This window comes from Talpa europaea (genome assembly GCF_964194135.1).
Source record: "Talpa europaea genome assembly, chromosome: 5".
Taxonomy (NCBI): Eukaryota; Metazoa; Chordata; class Mammalia; order Eulipotyphla; family Talpidae; genus Talpa; species Talpa europaea.
Window position 1 is genome coordinate 70,090,200 of NC_140071.1, and position 16,004 is coordinate 70,106,203.

The 16,004-nt window shown below is 36.6% G+C and overlaps 1 protein-coding gene across 1 annotated transcript in view; it reads right to left on the minus strand.

Annotated features, from left to right (window-relative positions):
• The window catches only part of TMEM232 (transmembrane protein 232), a gene marked incomplete at both ends in the record, with an annotated part of 238,249 nt that overhangs the window by 179,585 nt on the left and 42,660 nt on the right, over positions 1 to 16,004 (minus strand). Inside the window, 2 exons of the mRNA XM_084232951.1 lie at positions 6,844 to 6,998; positions 14,730 to 14,893. Coding sequence (XP_084089077.1) covers positions 6,844 to 6,998; positions 14,730 to 14,893 — 319 coding nt within the window. The remainder of the gene's footprint in view (positions 1 to 6,843; positions 6,999 to 14,729; positions 14,894 to 16,004) is intronic.

Consider the following 16,004-nt stretch of genomic DNA (forward strand, 5'->3'; position numbering starts at 1 on the left):
GGTGCATGACACTGGGAGAGGCTCATGTTCTCATTTTCTCTACTTCTTCACCCTGCTTTATAATTTATTGTGTTTGGTCCATTTCTTTTCCTTATTTTTCCTTATTCTCCAGTGAGGTTGTTCTAATTCTGTGAATTCTGTGACTACCATCCTTAGTCTGTTCATGGATCCTGGGCTCTCTTCCAAGCTCAGCTGAAACCACTTGTCTCTCTTTGTTTCCTTTTGCATTTAGGATCTTTGTAAAGAAGATTGTAAGTAGGGCCTCCCCTGGTGGCACAGCGGTTGAGCACTGGGCTGCGAGGCTGCCTGCAGCCTCTGTAGTACCGGTTCGTTCCCCGGCCACCAGCGAGGGTCCCACAAAAATAAAAAAGGTTGTAAGTAGTCAGGCAGAAAAAAACATGATGAATTAGCTATATATTGACAGTGTCAGAAACAGGCAGATGAGAACCACTCACCTGCATGGGCTCAAGATATTTTTGCCACTATTAAAATTTCTTTTTATCTACCAGTTGAATGGTCTCCCTCTGCATTTTAAATACCTGAACATTACTTCATCATTATGGTACCTTACCAATATGCATGCTAACAAATTTTTCAAGTTAGTGGTTACCTGAAATTAAATTGCAACTACTAAACACAGATATCTTATACCAGTGTCAAATTCTAAGGTGTCTATTCCAGAAAATCTTGACAGTGTCTTCACTTAATGTCAGGACCTGACCTGAAGCCTCAATATTTTTTTTTTAGTTCTAAAAATATTCATTTTCTTTAATTTTCACATGTACCAAATCGTACATGAGACTGATACTAAAATTTTCCTTTTTGTTTTTGTGATTGTTTCTTTTGAGGTGCAAAAGTTTATAAATTTGATGTAGTCCCACTTGTTTATTTTTCCTTTTGTTTCCCTTGCTGGTAGAGTTATATTCCCAAATATATCATTGGGTAAATGTCCCATAGTGTGTCCCCTATATCTTCTTTCGAGTACTTTATGGTTTCATTTCTTATGTCCAAATCTTTAATCCATTTTTTATATAGTTTTAAAGATCTACTTTATTTATACAAGACCTGGGGCACAGGCCAGATGTGCGGGAGGGTGAGAGGATTCACCAGAGACAGAACAGGGAACAGAACAGGCTGAATGACCGAAATACACTGCTGAAGGGAGCAGCAGGCAAGACAGGAGAGGTCTGCTGCGACATGTGGGTTACTCTGTGGCCCGTGGGAATCAAACCAGCACTGCAGAGGCTGTGAACAGCATGACAGCCCTGCGCTCAACTGCCTGTGCCCAACTGCCTGCGCCACCAGTGAGGCCCATCTTTAATATTTTGAATTAACTTTTATGTGTTAAGTTAAATATGGGTCTTTCTTCATTTTTTTTGCAAATGGCTATCCATATTTCCCCGCACCACTTATTAGAGTCTTTCTTTTCTCGGTTTTTTGACCAAAACTCATTAACTGTACATATTTATATGGGTTTATTTCTGGGATTTCAATTCTATTCCTTTGGCCGATGTTTCTGTTTTTGTTCCAGTACTGTACTGTGTTGATTACTATGTAATGTAGTTTGAAGTCAGGAAGTATGACGCCTCCATTTTGCTTTTCTCTCAGGATGTTCTAGCTATTTGGGACATTTTCTGGTTCCACATATATTTGATAATTGTCTGTTAAATAAAAAATGTTTAATTTTTGGCCTCCCCTGGTGGCGCAGCAGTTGAGTGCGGAGTTGCAGGGACTGCCCGCAGGCTCTGCAGCGCCAGTTCGTTCCCCGGCCGCCACCGGCGAGGGTCCCACAAAAAAAAAAAAAAAAAAAAAAAAAAAAAACTTTAATTTTTACAGGTGTTGCATTAAATCTGTAAATTGCTTTGGGTACTTGTAGTGGCAAGCTCGCACAGAGCTGGTTTTCTACGATTCAAGCAGACCAGTGAAGGAGAGTCCTGGAGCCCTCGGTGGCTTTCTCAGGCTTTTGTTGAGCTTTTACATGTAGTGCAGCAACCAGGTACACAGCAGGCAGAAGTGCCAGGATGCTGAGAGGCCAGCAGGCCTCCAAGTTCCTGGCAAGTCTTCACTCTGGGCTCTCTGGCATTCTTTCTCCCCTTCTCTCTTTCCTGTTCTCTCTCCTGCCTCTACTTCTCTTGAGGAATATATCAATACTGCAGAAATGGCCCACACGAGTAAACAACACAACTGAATATAACAATGTAACAAAATCCAGGTGCCTGCCACTAGGCATACAATGTTAATGAAAGGAGGGCAGAAATGCCTGAAAATCATTTACCCTACAGTAATATAGCCATCTTAATGATATCAATTTTTCCAACCCATGAGCACAGGATATCTTTCCATTTCTTTGTGTCTTCTTTCATTTCCTTTAACAGAGTTTTATAGTTTGAAGTGCACAGATCCTTCACCTCTTTCATTAAATTTATTCCCAGGTATTTCAATCTTTTTGGTGTGATTGTAAATGAAACCTATTTCTTTTTTTCTTTTTAATATTTATTTATTATTTATTTATACAAGCACTGGGTACAGTCAGAAGTGAATCTGGGTACAGGATTTACCAGAGCCAGAGCAGGAAACAGAACAGGCAGACTGACAAAGTACACTGCTGACTGGGGCAGTGGGCACAGCAGGAGAGGTCTGCACGCCATGTGGAACCCTCTCTAGGGGCCGAGGATTGCACCGGTGCTGCAGAGGCTGCGGGCAGCTTCACAACCCAGCGCTCAACTGCTGCGCCACCAGGGAGGCCCCTGAAACCTATTTCTATTTCTATTTCTATTTCTTACGTCTTTTTCCTGACAGCGTTTGAATATATAAATGTCATCAGTATTTGTGTACTGATTTTCTGTACTGCCAGTTCTTATTTTTTGTAGAGTCTTTTGGTTTCTCTATAAGTATGTTGATATATCAAGTGTGAATAGTGAGTTTCACTTCTTTTCCAATTTGTATTAATTGTATGATTTTTTTCTTGCCTAATTATATCAGCTAATTTTTCCTAACTATGTTGAATAACAGTGGTGATAGTGGGCATCCCTGTCTTATTGCTGATCTTAGAGGGAATGCCTTCAGCCTTTCAATATAGAGTATAATATTAACTGTAGGTTTGTCATATAAAGCTATTATAATATATAGATCAGTTCCATTTATTCCCATTTTTGGTGAATAATTTTGAATCTTATTGAATATTTTTTTCAGCATCTATTGAGATTATCGTGTGGATTTTGTATTCCTTTCTGTTGACCTGATGGATGACATTGATTGGTACATGTATGTTCAACCAGTCTTGCATCCCTGGCATGAAATCTACTTCATTTTGGTGGGTATGGACAATTATCTTTATAAATTACCAAATTCAGTTTGCTAGGATTTTGTTGAGGATATTTACATCTATATTCACCTGAGATACTGGCCCATATATATTTTTTAGTACCATCTTTGTATGGTTTTGGAATCAGAGTAACGTTTGCCTCATTGACTGTGTTGGGTAGTGGGGAGTTTTCCTCCAGAAAAGAAAGGGCACTTCTGTTCTGAATGTGACAATTATGTCACAGTTTGTTGTGGAATAATGACTTCTTCAAATCTATTTATGCTATTACATAAGTAACTTAAATACTCTATGAGAAGAAAAGTTAATTCCTTAATATTTGGTATAATGAAAAAAAAATTGGTATAATGTTATATTTATATCAGGAAAAAATTTTTGAGAGAAAAGTTAGTCAGATCTTTGATTTAAAAAGACAATGGGGGCCTCCCCAGTGGCGCAGAAGTTCAGTGCCAAGTTGCAAAGCTGCCCGCAGCCTCTGCAGCGCCGGTTCGATCCCCGGCTGCTCCCCGGCCACCAGAGGAGGGTCCCACATGGTGCGCAGACCTCTCCTGCCGCCCGCTGCTCCCCTCAGCAGTGTACTTCAGTCCTTCTGCCTGCTCTGCTCCCCTCTCTGGCTCTGGTGAATTCTCTCACCCTCCCGCGCTTCTGACTGTACCCAGTGCTTGTATAAATAAATAAATAAATCTTTAAAAAAAATAAAATAAAATAAAAATAAAAAAAGGACAGTGGTTTATGATAATGGGCTATTTTTGTTCTCTAGAGTTTTCTTTAAAGAAAATATAAAACCCTTTATTTATAAAAATAGCAAAAACAAGAAATAAAATCAAAACTATTTGGCACCACTCTTTTAAATGATTATCTTGTCCTTTCTATTATAAGCATTCACTGCTTCACCATTTCTCAATTTACTTCTCTGTTCATTCTGCATCATATAAACACAGAGTTGGAAGACTCCTCCTTCCTATCTTTTCACAATGACCATCCAGAAAAAAAGAAAAGTCAGCATTCAGTAGTTACCTGCTTGATAACACAGCCAAAATGACAATGGATGATGTACTGAAACCAGCTCTATACTGGGAATCTTAAAATCTTTTTTTTTCCCCAAGATTTTATTTATTTTTATGTACAAAAACTGGGGGATAGGCCAGAGGTGCAGAGGGTGAGAGGATTTACCAGAAACAGAGTAGGGAACAGAACAGGCAGATTGACTGAAATACACTGCTGAGAACAGTGGGTGAGACAGATGAGGTCTGCTGGGCTATGTGGGTTAGCTCCCTGGCCAGGGAGTGAATTCATGCTGCAGTGGCTGCGGATAGCTTCATATAGCTGAGACTTTACCACTTGCACCACCAGGGAGGCACCCAAATCTTAAAATCTTAATGTCACATGTCAATTTAATAAACTTGGCCTCTAATTCTTCATGTGTAACAAAAAAATGTGTTTTGTGTTATAACTAATTTCCCAATATATGAGACTAAGTATTAAAAAAAAAAAAACTGCCCAAAACACATGTCATTACAAAATTAAATTATTCTTGGGCCTCCCCTGGTGGTGCAGTGGTTGAGTGCTGGGCTGTAAAGCTGCCCACAGACTCTGCAGCACCGGTTCGATCCCCAGCTACAGGCAAGGGTCCCACATGGTGCGCAGACCTCTCCTGCCGCCCACTGCTCCCCTCAGCAGTGTATTTTGTTAGTCTGCCTGTTCTGTTCCCCTATCTGGCTCTGGTGAATTCTCTCACCCTCCTGCGCTTCTACTGTACCCTGTGCTTGTATAAATAAATAAATAAATATTTTTAAAAAAGAAAGAAAATTATTCTACATATCATATAGAAAAACTGAAAATTGATTTGACTTTATGAATTAGATATTCTTTGTTATCTGCTTTTATTATTTCAGCACTTTAATGTATTTATTTGGTAATTTTTAGAGTGCTTTGAAAATAAATTTGACAAAGTCATACAATATTTATTTTTTCTATGTTAAAATATAACTTCTGTTGTTTAGAAACTTAAGTTAGCATCTTCCAAGAGCTACAATACCTCTAGTTATTTGTTCTTTTGAAATCTAAATTGTATATTTGAATCACATACAACTTATTTTCTATGATACTGTGGTCTTAAATAATTGCCATGGCTTTCAGAGTAGTGTAATTTGCACCAGTGAAAACCATTAAATTTTGTTTCATTTAGAAGTTTTATGTTAGTATATGCTTGTTAAAACTATATTCTTTATTATGGATATAACAACTGCATTCAATTTTCATTGTAAATTTAATAGGTTTTAAAGATAAAATAATCACAATGTTTCTTAACTGCAATATTGAGTAGATTCCTTCCATCAGACCATGAGACAGAAGCTCTTGTTGAATATGCTTCAAAACTAAACTACTTCTGGGAAAGCAGGCACTTGATTTAGAAGCCCAAACACTTCCAAATGAAATTGATAAAACACCTTTCATTCATAAAGGATACTGCAGATTCTTAGAATTTACATATACACAAGCAAAGTAGGCTATGATAGGCTTAAAAACAGGACTGACTTAATTTAAAAAAAAAATATGTGACAATTTAATGTACAACTTTCTTTTTTTTTTTTTTAAGATTTGTTTATTTATATAAGAACCGGGGTACAGGCCAGATGCACGGGAGGGTGAGAGGATTCACCAGAGACAGAGTGGGGAACAGAACAGGCAGACTGACGAAATACACTGCTGAGGGGAGCAGCAGGTGATATAGGAGAGGTCTGCCGCGCCATGTGAGACCCTCAACGGCCGGCCAGGATTGAACCAGCGCTGCAGAGGCTGTGGACAGCTTCACAGTGCTCTGCTCAACTGCCTGCGTCACCAGGGGAGGCCCATGAATGTAAAACTTTCTATAGACACAGCACATTATTATTACTTTTAGAATTGGAAAAGGAATGCAAAAGTATGAGCACTGTCAAATATTGGAGATACCCTCTGACCAATTTCCTTAGGAATATTGGAATATTTCCTTAGGAATATCCTTTAAACTTTTTCTCCTCTCCATACTCTCTTTCATTGTAATTTAAGACTTCTTTTTCCCTTCTCAAATTAAGATATGTACAGGGTGTAATGATCACTTATCTACAAAGATTCAATTTTGCTATAGTTTACAAGGCATAAAGATATAGAACCTTAGCATATTTCCTCCAAGGATAATAAACTGCACTTCAGTATTGTTTTTTGACAACTTGGAAAGTTCAGGATGTTTTAAATGTGGGAATGAACTTTTTATCATTAACAAATTCCATTTAATAAAGAGAAACAATTCAATTCATGTATGCGTGTGTAGCAGAGGGGGAGAGAGAGAGAGAGAGAGGTTCAATTTATTGATGAAATGAACTAATCCAAAATATATGAATTGATATTGCCTTTGGAACTGAGATTATATTTTTTTTCATAGTCAACTAAGGTGTGATTAACATTTAAGAACAAAGGTTATTCAACATTTAAACATGAAGATTTCTCCATGAGTTACTTTGGATTTATAGGATCTCTCTTACCAACATCTGTTTTGAAGCTCTGTTTTATAAAAGATGAGATGTTCAAGCACCTTATTCAACTGAGTGCTGTTCTTCTGAACACAAGACCAGGCAGCCACACAGTGCCAGAGAAGGTTGCTAACTTCATATCCTCTCTGATTAAACTGTAACTGCTCCTGGAATTAAAATTTAAAAAATATACCTGAGGAAGAATCCTTTAACCTGAGTAAACATGAAAATTAATTTTAAACATACAAATGATATTCATATTTACTTATCATTTTGTGTTTCACCAGGTGGAGTGATTTACTCAAGTATATTTTTGTAAGTATACATAACTAACTTTGAGCTTAACAGCTCAATGTTTTTCACACAGGGTCCTCATGCTCAATATCACTTTTACAATAAGACAAAAATGCTATTTCTTCTAAGGGACAGCTATTAGACACAGTTGTGCTTCATTTTTTCTTTGTTTACTCAGCATATATAAGTATTAAGTAAATAAGATTTAAAGTCATAATAAGAAACCATGATATGCATATTAGATAGGCAAAATTATAAATACTGATCATACCAAGGATTAGAAGAAAAGTTAATAGCCCAAAACTATATGCCCTACTATCGGGTATGAAATATGCTATATCACTTTGAAAAACAATTTGGCAGTTTCTTAGGAAGTTACACATACATTTGCATGGTGATCAAATTATTTCATTCCTAAATATTCACTATTTACTGAGATTTTTTATTATTATTATTGAGGTAACAGCTGTGCTTCTTAAATTCTAGATGACTTAGTTTTCTCTCTGATACCCAATAAAGGGGAACAGAGAAAGTTGCAACAAGACCAAACAAACCTGGCTTTCCTGTTAAAAGATAAAAATATTTGCCTACCTGGACATAAGCAATGTGTGCTAACTACTTTAAGAGCTTACAAATTCATATAACAAATTACTGTTATTATTACTGTTATTTTTTTTCTTTGAGTGTTTCTGAACAGTTTCACAGATTTAAGTGGTCTACAAGAATAACTAGTATAAACAGTACTGATTTTATTGTTAGACAATGGTAGCATAACATTATGATTGAATTTTTGTCGATAGCAAAAATTCAAACAAACATCCTGAGATATGTACTCAAATAGTTATTGTGGCTGACATTTTATTTATATGCTGAAAAGAGACACTTAAGGAAATTCCAAAGATTTTAGAATTCTCATCTATTATAAAAACACTAACTATACAATTTAAAAATAATTTTTCAAGTTGAGTACTCTTAAGGGAGAATACCAGAGGTTCACACATGAACTTTAAACTAAGACATGTAAGTTCTGGTAAAGTTGCACAGATGTATATTGATCTACTCTAAGTCAGGAACACAAACAATGGAGATCCAGGTTTGGATAAGTCTGCACAAGTCAACTGACTCTGGGGAATAATTATTTAGAAAAGCAAATGGAAATGATGTTTGGGATGTTAGAATATTCCATAGAAAAGCTTTTTTCTCAAATTATGGAAGACATCAGATTGAGTCCTACTGATCAGTAAATGCACATATTTTATGCAAACAATGCAATTTTCTGCTTTGTGATGCAGTCTCCCCCAAAAGTGGAAGCCATAAGAAGGAAATCCCTTTTCCAAATTGCTTGAGATATTTCATCCTGGATGCCTGACAGTTCTGTTACAAACTTATTTTGAATAAATATGTAAGTATATAAGTTTTGAAGCTTGTGAGTGACTTGACTAAATTTTTTTAAAGTTTTTTGTTGTTGATAACCATATATGTTGCGTGACTACATAGATTATTTGGCTAGGTCAAAAAGTCTTATTTACAAATTATATATCATCATCAGAGGAAAACCTCAGAGAATTTGTTAAAGATAGGGTTTTGACAATGAACACAACTGAAATTTTATGTTCCAATTTGCAACTTCGTGTCCAGAGTCTATTTGACATAAATATTTTCACAAGCTAATCTGACTCTTAAAGTCAGGCCATTTTGTTCTATGGGATATAAATTCACAGAAAATCTACTTCAGACAATATTACAAGAGGACCATGAAAAATAAACAAGGCCAGGGCCTCCATGATGGCATAAGGGTTAAGTCTCAGCACTCTCATACTATCACCTCTGTGGCCAGAGTTTGATCCCCAGCCAGGGAGCTGACCCACATATGACACAGCAGACCTCTACTGTCTGACCCACTATTCCCCTCAGCAGTGTATTTCAGTAAATCTGCCTGTTCTGCTCCCCACTCTGTCTCTGATGAATCCTCTCTCCCCTCACACCTCTGGCCTGTACCCCTGTTCTTTCATTCATAAATAAATAAGTCTTAAAAATAAAGAAAAACAAGAACACTTGATATGTTTTTAAGGATAAATAAAAAGTTACCATACCCCCATACAACAACCAATGATTGAATTGCCCCTAATTTCTGACAGCATCAAATCTACAGAGGAAACCCTGATTCCTTAAAGTCACCCTCAATCACCTACACAAAGTCCAAATCCTATAACAGATTCGTTCTTATGCCCTCTTACTAAGACATCCTGTGGTTTCTTGATGTGTGTTCTGTCCCTGAAACAAGTAAAAATTGCTTGATTTAGGTGCACTCCTGGTGACCTTTATATGAAGGACGTAGGCATCAAGAGCATACCTGTGAATTTTCTACATCAGTGAGGCTTGTCACCCATTCTCAGGCATCTTATATATTCCAAGCATTTAGCATGAATATCTTGATACAGATTTACACATATTTGTCAAACATGAATAGAGTACAGTTATTGATGCTCATATGACTTCATCTTGTACATCATCAGTGTAGTAAACTGGCAGAAAGCAGGGGTCTGAGAACTGTTAGATGGTTTAGATGTCTTTGCCTTTACACTAAGTCAGACCTACTCAACATGTGGAATTGAGAGATGAGTATAATCTACAAATTGTTAACTATCACACAGAAATAAGGTCTATATATACAGAAACTTTTAAAATTGGACAATTAAATTCACTTATTTTTAGTCTTATAAAAAATATTTTATATATATTTAGTAATTATTTTGTATTTTACAAAATTATCAGTTTGTGATGGTTGGATTGTGTTTTTTTTGAGAGGGAACTTTTACCATACATAGTAGAAGTGCTGAGCAATGCATTTGGTGACTCCCAAAGAACATTTTCCTTTTACTTCCTTGCTGCCCAGTTTTGGATTATCAATTGAAGTTTATAAAATGTCCACTGGGCCTCCCTAGTGGTGCAAGAGGTTAAGTCTTAGCACTATGAAGCTACCTGCAGCCACTGCAGCATGAGTTTGATACCCAGCCAGGAAGGTAACTCACATGGCGCAGCAGACCTCTCCTGTCTCACCCGCTGCTCCCCTCAGTAGTGTATTTCAGTAGATCCACCTGTTCTGCTCTCCACGCTATCTCTGGTGAATCCCCTCACCCCCACCCTCGCACCTCTGGCTTACATCCCAGCTCTTGTGTGCAAAAATAAAATCTTTTAAAAAATAGTAATAATAAAATGTCTGCTGCCAAATAAGTGTTACTTTACTGTTGATGGAGAATTCAGAAACCACATCAGCTTGAATTTTAGGCAAATTTAAGTTTACAAGTGTTAGGTATCCAGCCAGACTCTCTTTATATCTGAATTGAGCTTTGAAACATGGACTTTATTTTGGTTAGAGTGAAATTTTTTATTGTGATTGTTATTTTCAATCTTTTAGGGGAATGTTGACATTGCTATTATGGTACCTCTCTCCAAATACGTTACTTGGACAGATAATAGTAGGTGAATTGTAGGGTTATGTTCCTAATTTTAAAGAACCTGTATCTCAGTCTAACTCAGTTCTTAGTAACCATTCACAATTACAGTACAGCACAAAATTCCCCACATTTAGATAATCCCTTTGGCTTATAGGGTAATTAAAGCATCAGAAGATGAGACTGTTAATCACATTTTAATGTAAACACTGTGTCTCCTAGTTTTCAGAAAGAGATTTGTCCTTTAGAACAGATGCAACAATTAAGTAAAGGGTTTTCTTCATTTTAGTTGAGTTTGAAACTACTTTCTCCAAAGAGCTATCTTGTTATGATTACCATGTGACGACGGTATTTAGCAAATCCAGCCTTGCCAGTGAGCAAAGGACAGAGTGGAAAGCTCAATCCAGCCTTTTGGCTTTGTGATCCACAGAGCTAATTAAAGTGTGCCATTTGTCAAAGTCAACTGAAGCCCTGTGCCTGGATCAGCTTTGAAAGGGGAAATGGGTTCCAACAGCAAGGAAAGGAAATTCCCTATTCTTAAATAGAAACAGTATACAGAGTCTATGTTTCCTAATGTGTGTATCCTACAGAATTCTTTTTTATCCCAGAAACCTCATAACAGCACTTTGAAATCAAGCTAAATAATTATGACTTTACTACAATGCCTTTAAACATATTTAAAAACAAAATAGTTTAAGGTGACCAAAATATGCTATATGTAACTTTTGACTTTATTGGAGAATTAGAGCTATAGGAACAAATCCAAATCCTCTATGACAGCACACTAAAAATAGAGAAGGATTAATACAAATGTATCTTTTATATTCTCATTATTCCTTTTTCTTCTTTCTCCTCCCATAAGGTAAGAGAAATGGATATTGAACAGGTTAGTTCTCAACTGAACTGGAGAGGCTCATTTAAATAAAACTACTGGGGAAATTGGGTTGTGATGGAGAACATTAAAACATGCAATCAAGCACTGACTGCGTTAGCTGAACCAGAAATTTTAGCATACTGTGGCTGCACTATCTTTTGTATTCTTTATATTTTTAGGTAATAGAAGGAGAAATAGGAAGCCAATAATTCTGATAGAAGAAAATATTTTATAATCTCCTCACAGAATGACAAGTATAGAGCTGAAATAGAAAAAAACTGTAACATACCCTTTGTTCTAAAAAGTGGCAAAAAAGCACACTTAAGTGACTGGTCCCTACTATAAGCACACATGTTATTTTAGTGTGCTGACATCTTACTTTTAAAGATTTCATGGTACCTTATTTGTTTAATGGAAAATAATACATCACTATATTGAGTTAAACACAATTAACTACTACATGGTGAAGCACAACAGTTTAGTCAGCATAAATCAAGTCCTCATATGAAAATGATTATATTTAACTGCTTGAGTTAATGTAAATTACTAAATATATTTTTTCAGTTATCATTATTTACATTTACATGGTGTTTAATAATTTACAAGGGAGTACTTTTTCCACAACAACTTTGTAGATTAGTTAGGGCACGTATGATGATGACTATGATGGTGATGGTGGTGGTAATGATGATGAAATGTTTTTTTAAGAAATGCATATAGGGCATTAGAGACCTTAACAGCTCCTCTGGATCACACAGTCGGTTGGTCAGATATTTTCTCTTCGTAATTAGTATCCTTTCTATTATACAATAGCTTATATTATATATTTACTGCTATTTTTTTAAACATTTGTGGTTTATTTATTTATTTATTTGTTTGTTTGTTTGTTTATACATGCACTGGGTACAGTAAGAAGCGCGGGAGTGTGAGAGAATTCACCAGAGCCAGAGCAGGGAGCACAGCAGGCAGAAGGACCGAAGCACACTGCTGAGGGGAACAGCGGGCAGCAGGAGAGGTCTGCGCGTCATGTGGGATCCTCGCCGTCGGCCAGGGATTGAAACAGCGCTACAGAGGCTGTAGGCAGCTTCCCAACCCAGCGCTCAACTGCTGCGCCACCAGGGAGGCCCTACTGCTAAATTTTTTTAACTATTTATTTATTTATTTATTTATTTATTTATTTATTTATTTATTTATTTATTTATACAGGTACTGGGTACAATCAGAAACCCAGGAAGTTGAGAGAATTCACCAGTGCCGGAGCCGGGGAACAGAACAGGCAGACTGATGAAGTACACTGCTGAGGGGAGCAGCGGGTGGCAGGAGAGGTCTGCGTGCCATGTGGGACCCTCACCAGCGGCCAGGGATCGAACCGGCGTTGCAGAGGCTGTGGGCAGCTTTGCAGCCCAGCACTCAACCACTGCGCCACCGGGGAGGCCCACTAAAATATTTTAAACCTTAAAAACAAAATCCCTTTTATGCATGAGGAAGATGGTGTTCACAAGTAACTATAACTAAACAACTCAAATTATTTAGTAAATATCACTTTTAACGTAAACGGTTCGATAAGTAATCGCCTAGAGCGATTACAGTAGATGTGGCTAAATGTCTTTCCTTATATATCCCTTATATATTATAATTTCCTTATATTTTGCAATTAATATGCATTCATTGTATATATTAATTAATACATGTTAATTGTATACCATATAATATATATTGTAGTGCCAGAAAGGGCCTAGAGCAGGATATCTACGATTGCAGCAGACGGGTAAAGCAGAGTCCTGGAACCCTCCGTGGCTTTCTCAGGCTTTTGTTGAGCTTTCACATGTAGTACAGCAACCAGGTACATGGCAGACAGGGGTGGAGGTCCGGGGGAAGGGGGGGCAGGAGGCCAGCAGGTTCCCAAACCCCTGGCAAGTCTTCACTCTGAGCTTCTCTGGCTTTCTTTCTCCCCTTCTCTCTTTCCTGCCTCCTTCTGCTTCTGCCTCTGTTGGTGACTATCTCAATATGCCCCCATGGCCCACAGAAATAAACAATACAACTTATAACAAAGTAACAAACAAAATGCAGGTGCCCCATCAGGCAGGGCAATCCTAATGGCAGGAGGGCAGAAAAACCTGAAAACCATTTGTCCGGGCCTCCCCTGGTGGCACAGCAGTTGAGCGCTGGGTTGCGAAGCTGCCTGCAGCCTCTGCAGCGCCGCTTTGATCCCCGGCCCCCCCAGGGCGAGGGTCCCACATGGCGCGCAGACCTCTCCTGCCACCCACTGCTCCCCTCAGCAGCGTATTTCATCAGTCTGCCTGCTTTGCTCCCCACTCTGGCTCTGGTGAATTCTCTCACCCTCCCACGTACCCAGTGCTTGTATAAATAAATAAATAAATCTTAAAAAAAAAAAATTACCCTACACTCACAGGTGAATCTCTAAAAAGGTTAAGTGTTTCAACTTGCATTACGTCAAAAGGATTTTTTTTTCTTTTTAAGAAATTATTATGAAAACACATTCTCTATAAACTATAAAATAATAAACATATATGACAAAAAAAGGAATAAAGATTTTAAAACATTTACTGCTTTCTTTTGGAACAAATATAAGATAAATCAATAAACACATCAGGATCCCCAGAGTCTGAGGCTTGCCTTTTGAAGCACCTCAGTCTATATGGTACAGGAACAATTAGGTACTCACAGCGGCTATTTTGCTTAATACATAGTTTATTACTTATCAAGGAATTATATAATTGGGACAGAGGGAATATTATAATGTTGATCATTAACTTACGAGTTCAAAATTAAAGATTTTTTAATATCAAGATTTATTTTAGCTTCTCAATTTTGAACCACTTGATTTTCTTCAGTTTAGTAGCATATTAAATGTTATTACATATGAATTATGGAAGCATGCAAATATGGCACTTGTTCGCAGTAATAGCCTACATTTTATGTACATTCCCTGTAATATCTTAAAATGTTCATTTATAAATCAATCTAAATTATGTTGCAATTTTCAATTAAGTAGCTGTAATGGTATCTATAAGGTAGATGCTACTAAATGTCATTACTCCATATAAAGTCATAGTGATGCATAATGATTCCCCAGCACTAATCACACTAACAACTACGCAGGAAATGTACATATGGGTGCATGGACTTAGTGTCTTTGCTGTTCACTTCTCCCAGCAGCTAAATCTATCTTCAATAATGCCTACTGAATTGGTGAACACATTATTTAATGATTGTACTTTTATACAATACATCATGCACTAGAATATACTCACCATATTAGAATTTATGTTACCATGTCTTTTCTCATTTTTCAAAGGGTTAAAAATTGACTCGGACAATTCTCCTTTATATATGATTTCCATGATTTTTAGAATGAATTGCACATTTGAAAAAATGTTTGGATACTTGTTATATGACTTTCCAGAGGAAGAAAGTGCTGTTGTAAGAAAATTAATGCATAAGAGAAATATTTCATTAGTATCTTGTATTGTATTTCATTTGTCTTTTAGTTATTTAAATATAGTTAACCTGAGTACACTTGCTCAAACTGTTGCACATTCCTCCACCTATTCAACATTTGTTTTGTGTGACACCTGGTGGTGTAATAGAGAACTACAAGGAAATAATTCATACATTAAATAATTCAGCTAATTTATATATGATATAATTCAGAACACTTGCATAATAGTTAAATGCCCAATTAAGTATAGTTACCACATAACAATAATTGAAAACTTCCAAATGAAAATAAATCAAGTTATAATTACTCTGTTCACTAATGGATACTTTGAATTTGTATCCTGGAAACAAATCAGTATCAGTGCTTTTAACACAACTTTTCCCATTTTTTCAAGATATTATTGTTATAGATATTTTAAAATGTATACTTTATATAGAGACAATAATTATGTCATTCAACATAATACTATGTGATATTTAACAAAACTATCTTTTTATAAACTTTTAGACAATCTTTGCATTTCAATCTATAAACACTATGGAAAAATTAGTAACAGTCACTCTTCTATAGATAACTAGTTATATGGATAGGCAAAACCTGCTAAAAGCTTCAGGCATCCTGCTGCTGAAGATGAAGACATAGCCTCCAAGTCTCTACCTAACAATATTTGTTAAGAGGGCAAAATCTGGGAACTTAATCTTTATGAAACAGTTATTAGTTTTCTTGAGATATATAAAAAAATAACTAGCTAAATGTGAGAACTTGAGATTTCAAATATGTTTACTATCATCTGAGAATTGGAAGAGTCAATGTATTCACTATGAATCATTAAGAAGAGGATGCTAATGTAATGAAGAAATCCAAATAAGTGATGTGATATAAAAGAACGCCTCTTCTACCAGTCTCCAACCTCATCTTGGTTTCAGAGACTTTCAGAACTTGTAGTAGTGGTAAAATACTTCCACCATTATGTTCCATTCCCTCCTCGATTAATTTTTCCTTCATATATTATCCCCTTTCTGTATCTTGAGTCTCTTCATCCCTTATCCTACAACATCCAACCTTCTTTTCTTTTGACCTTGTTGTT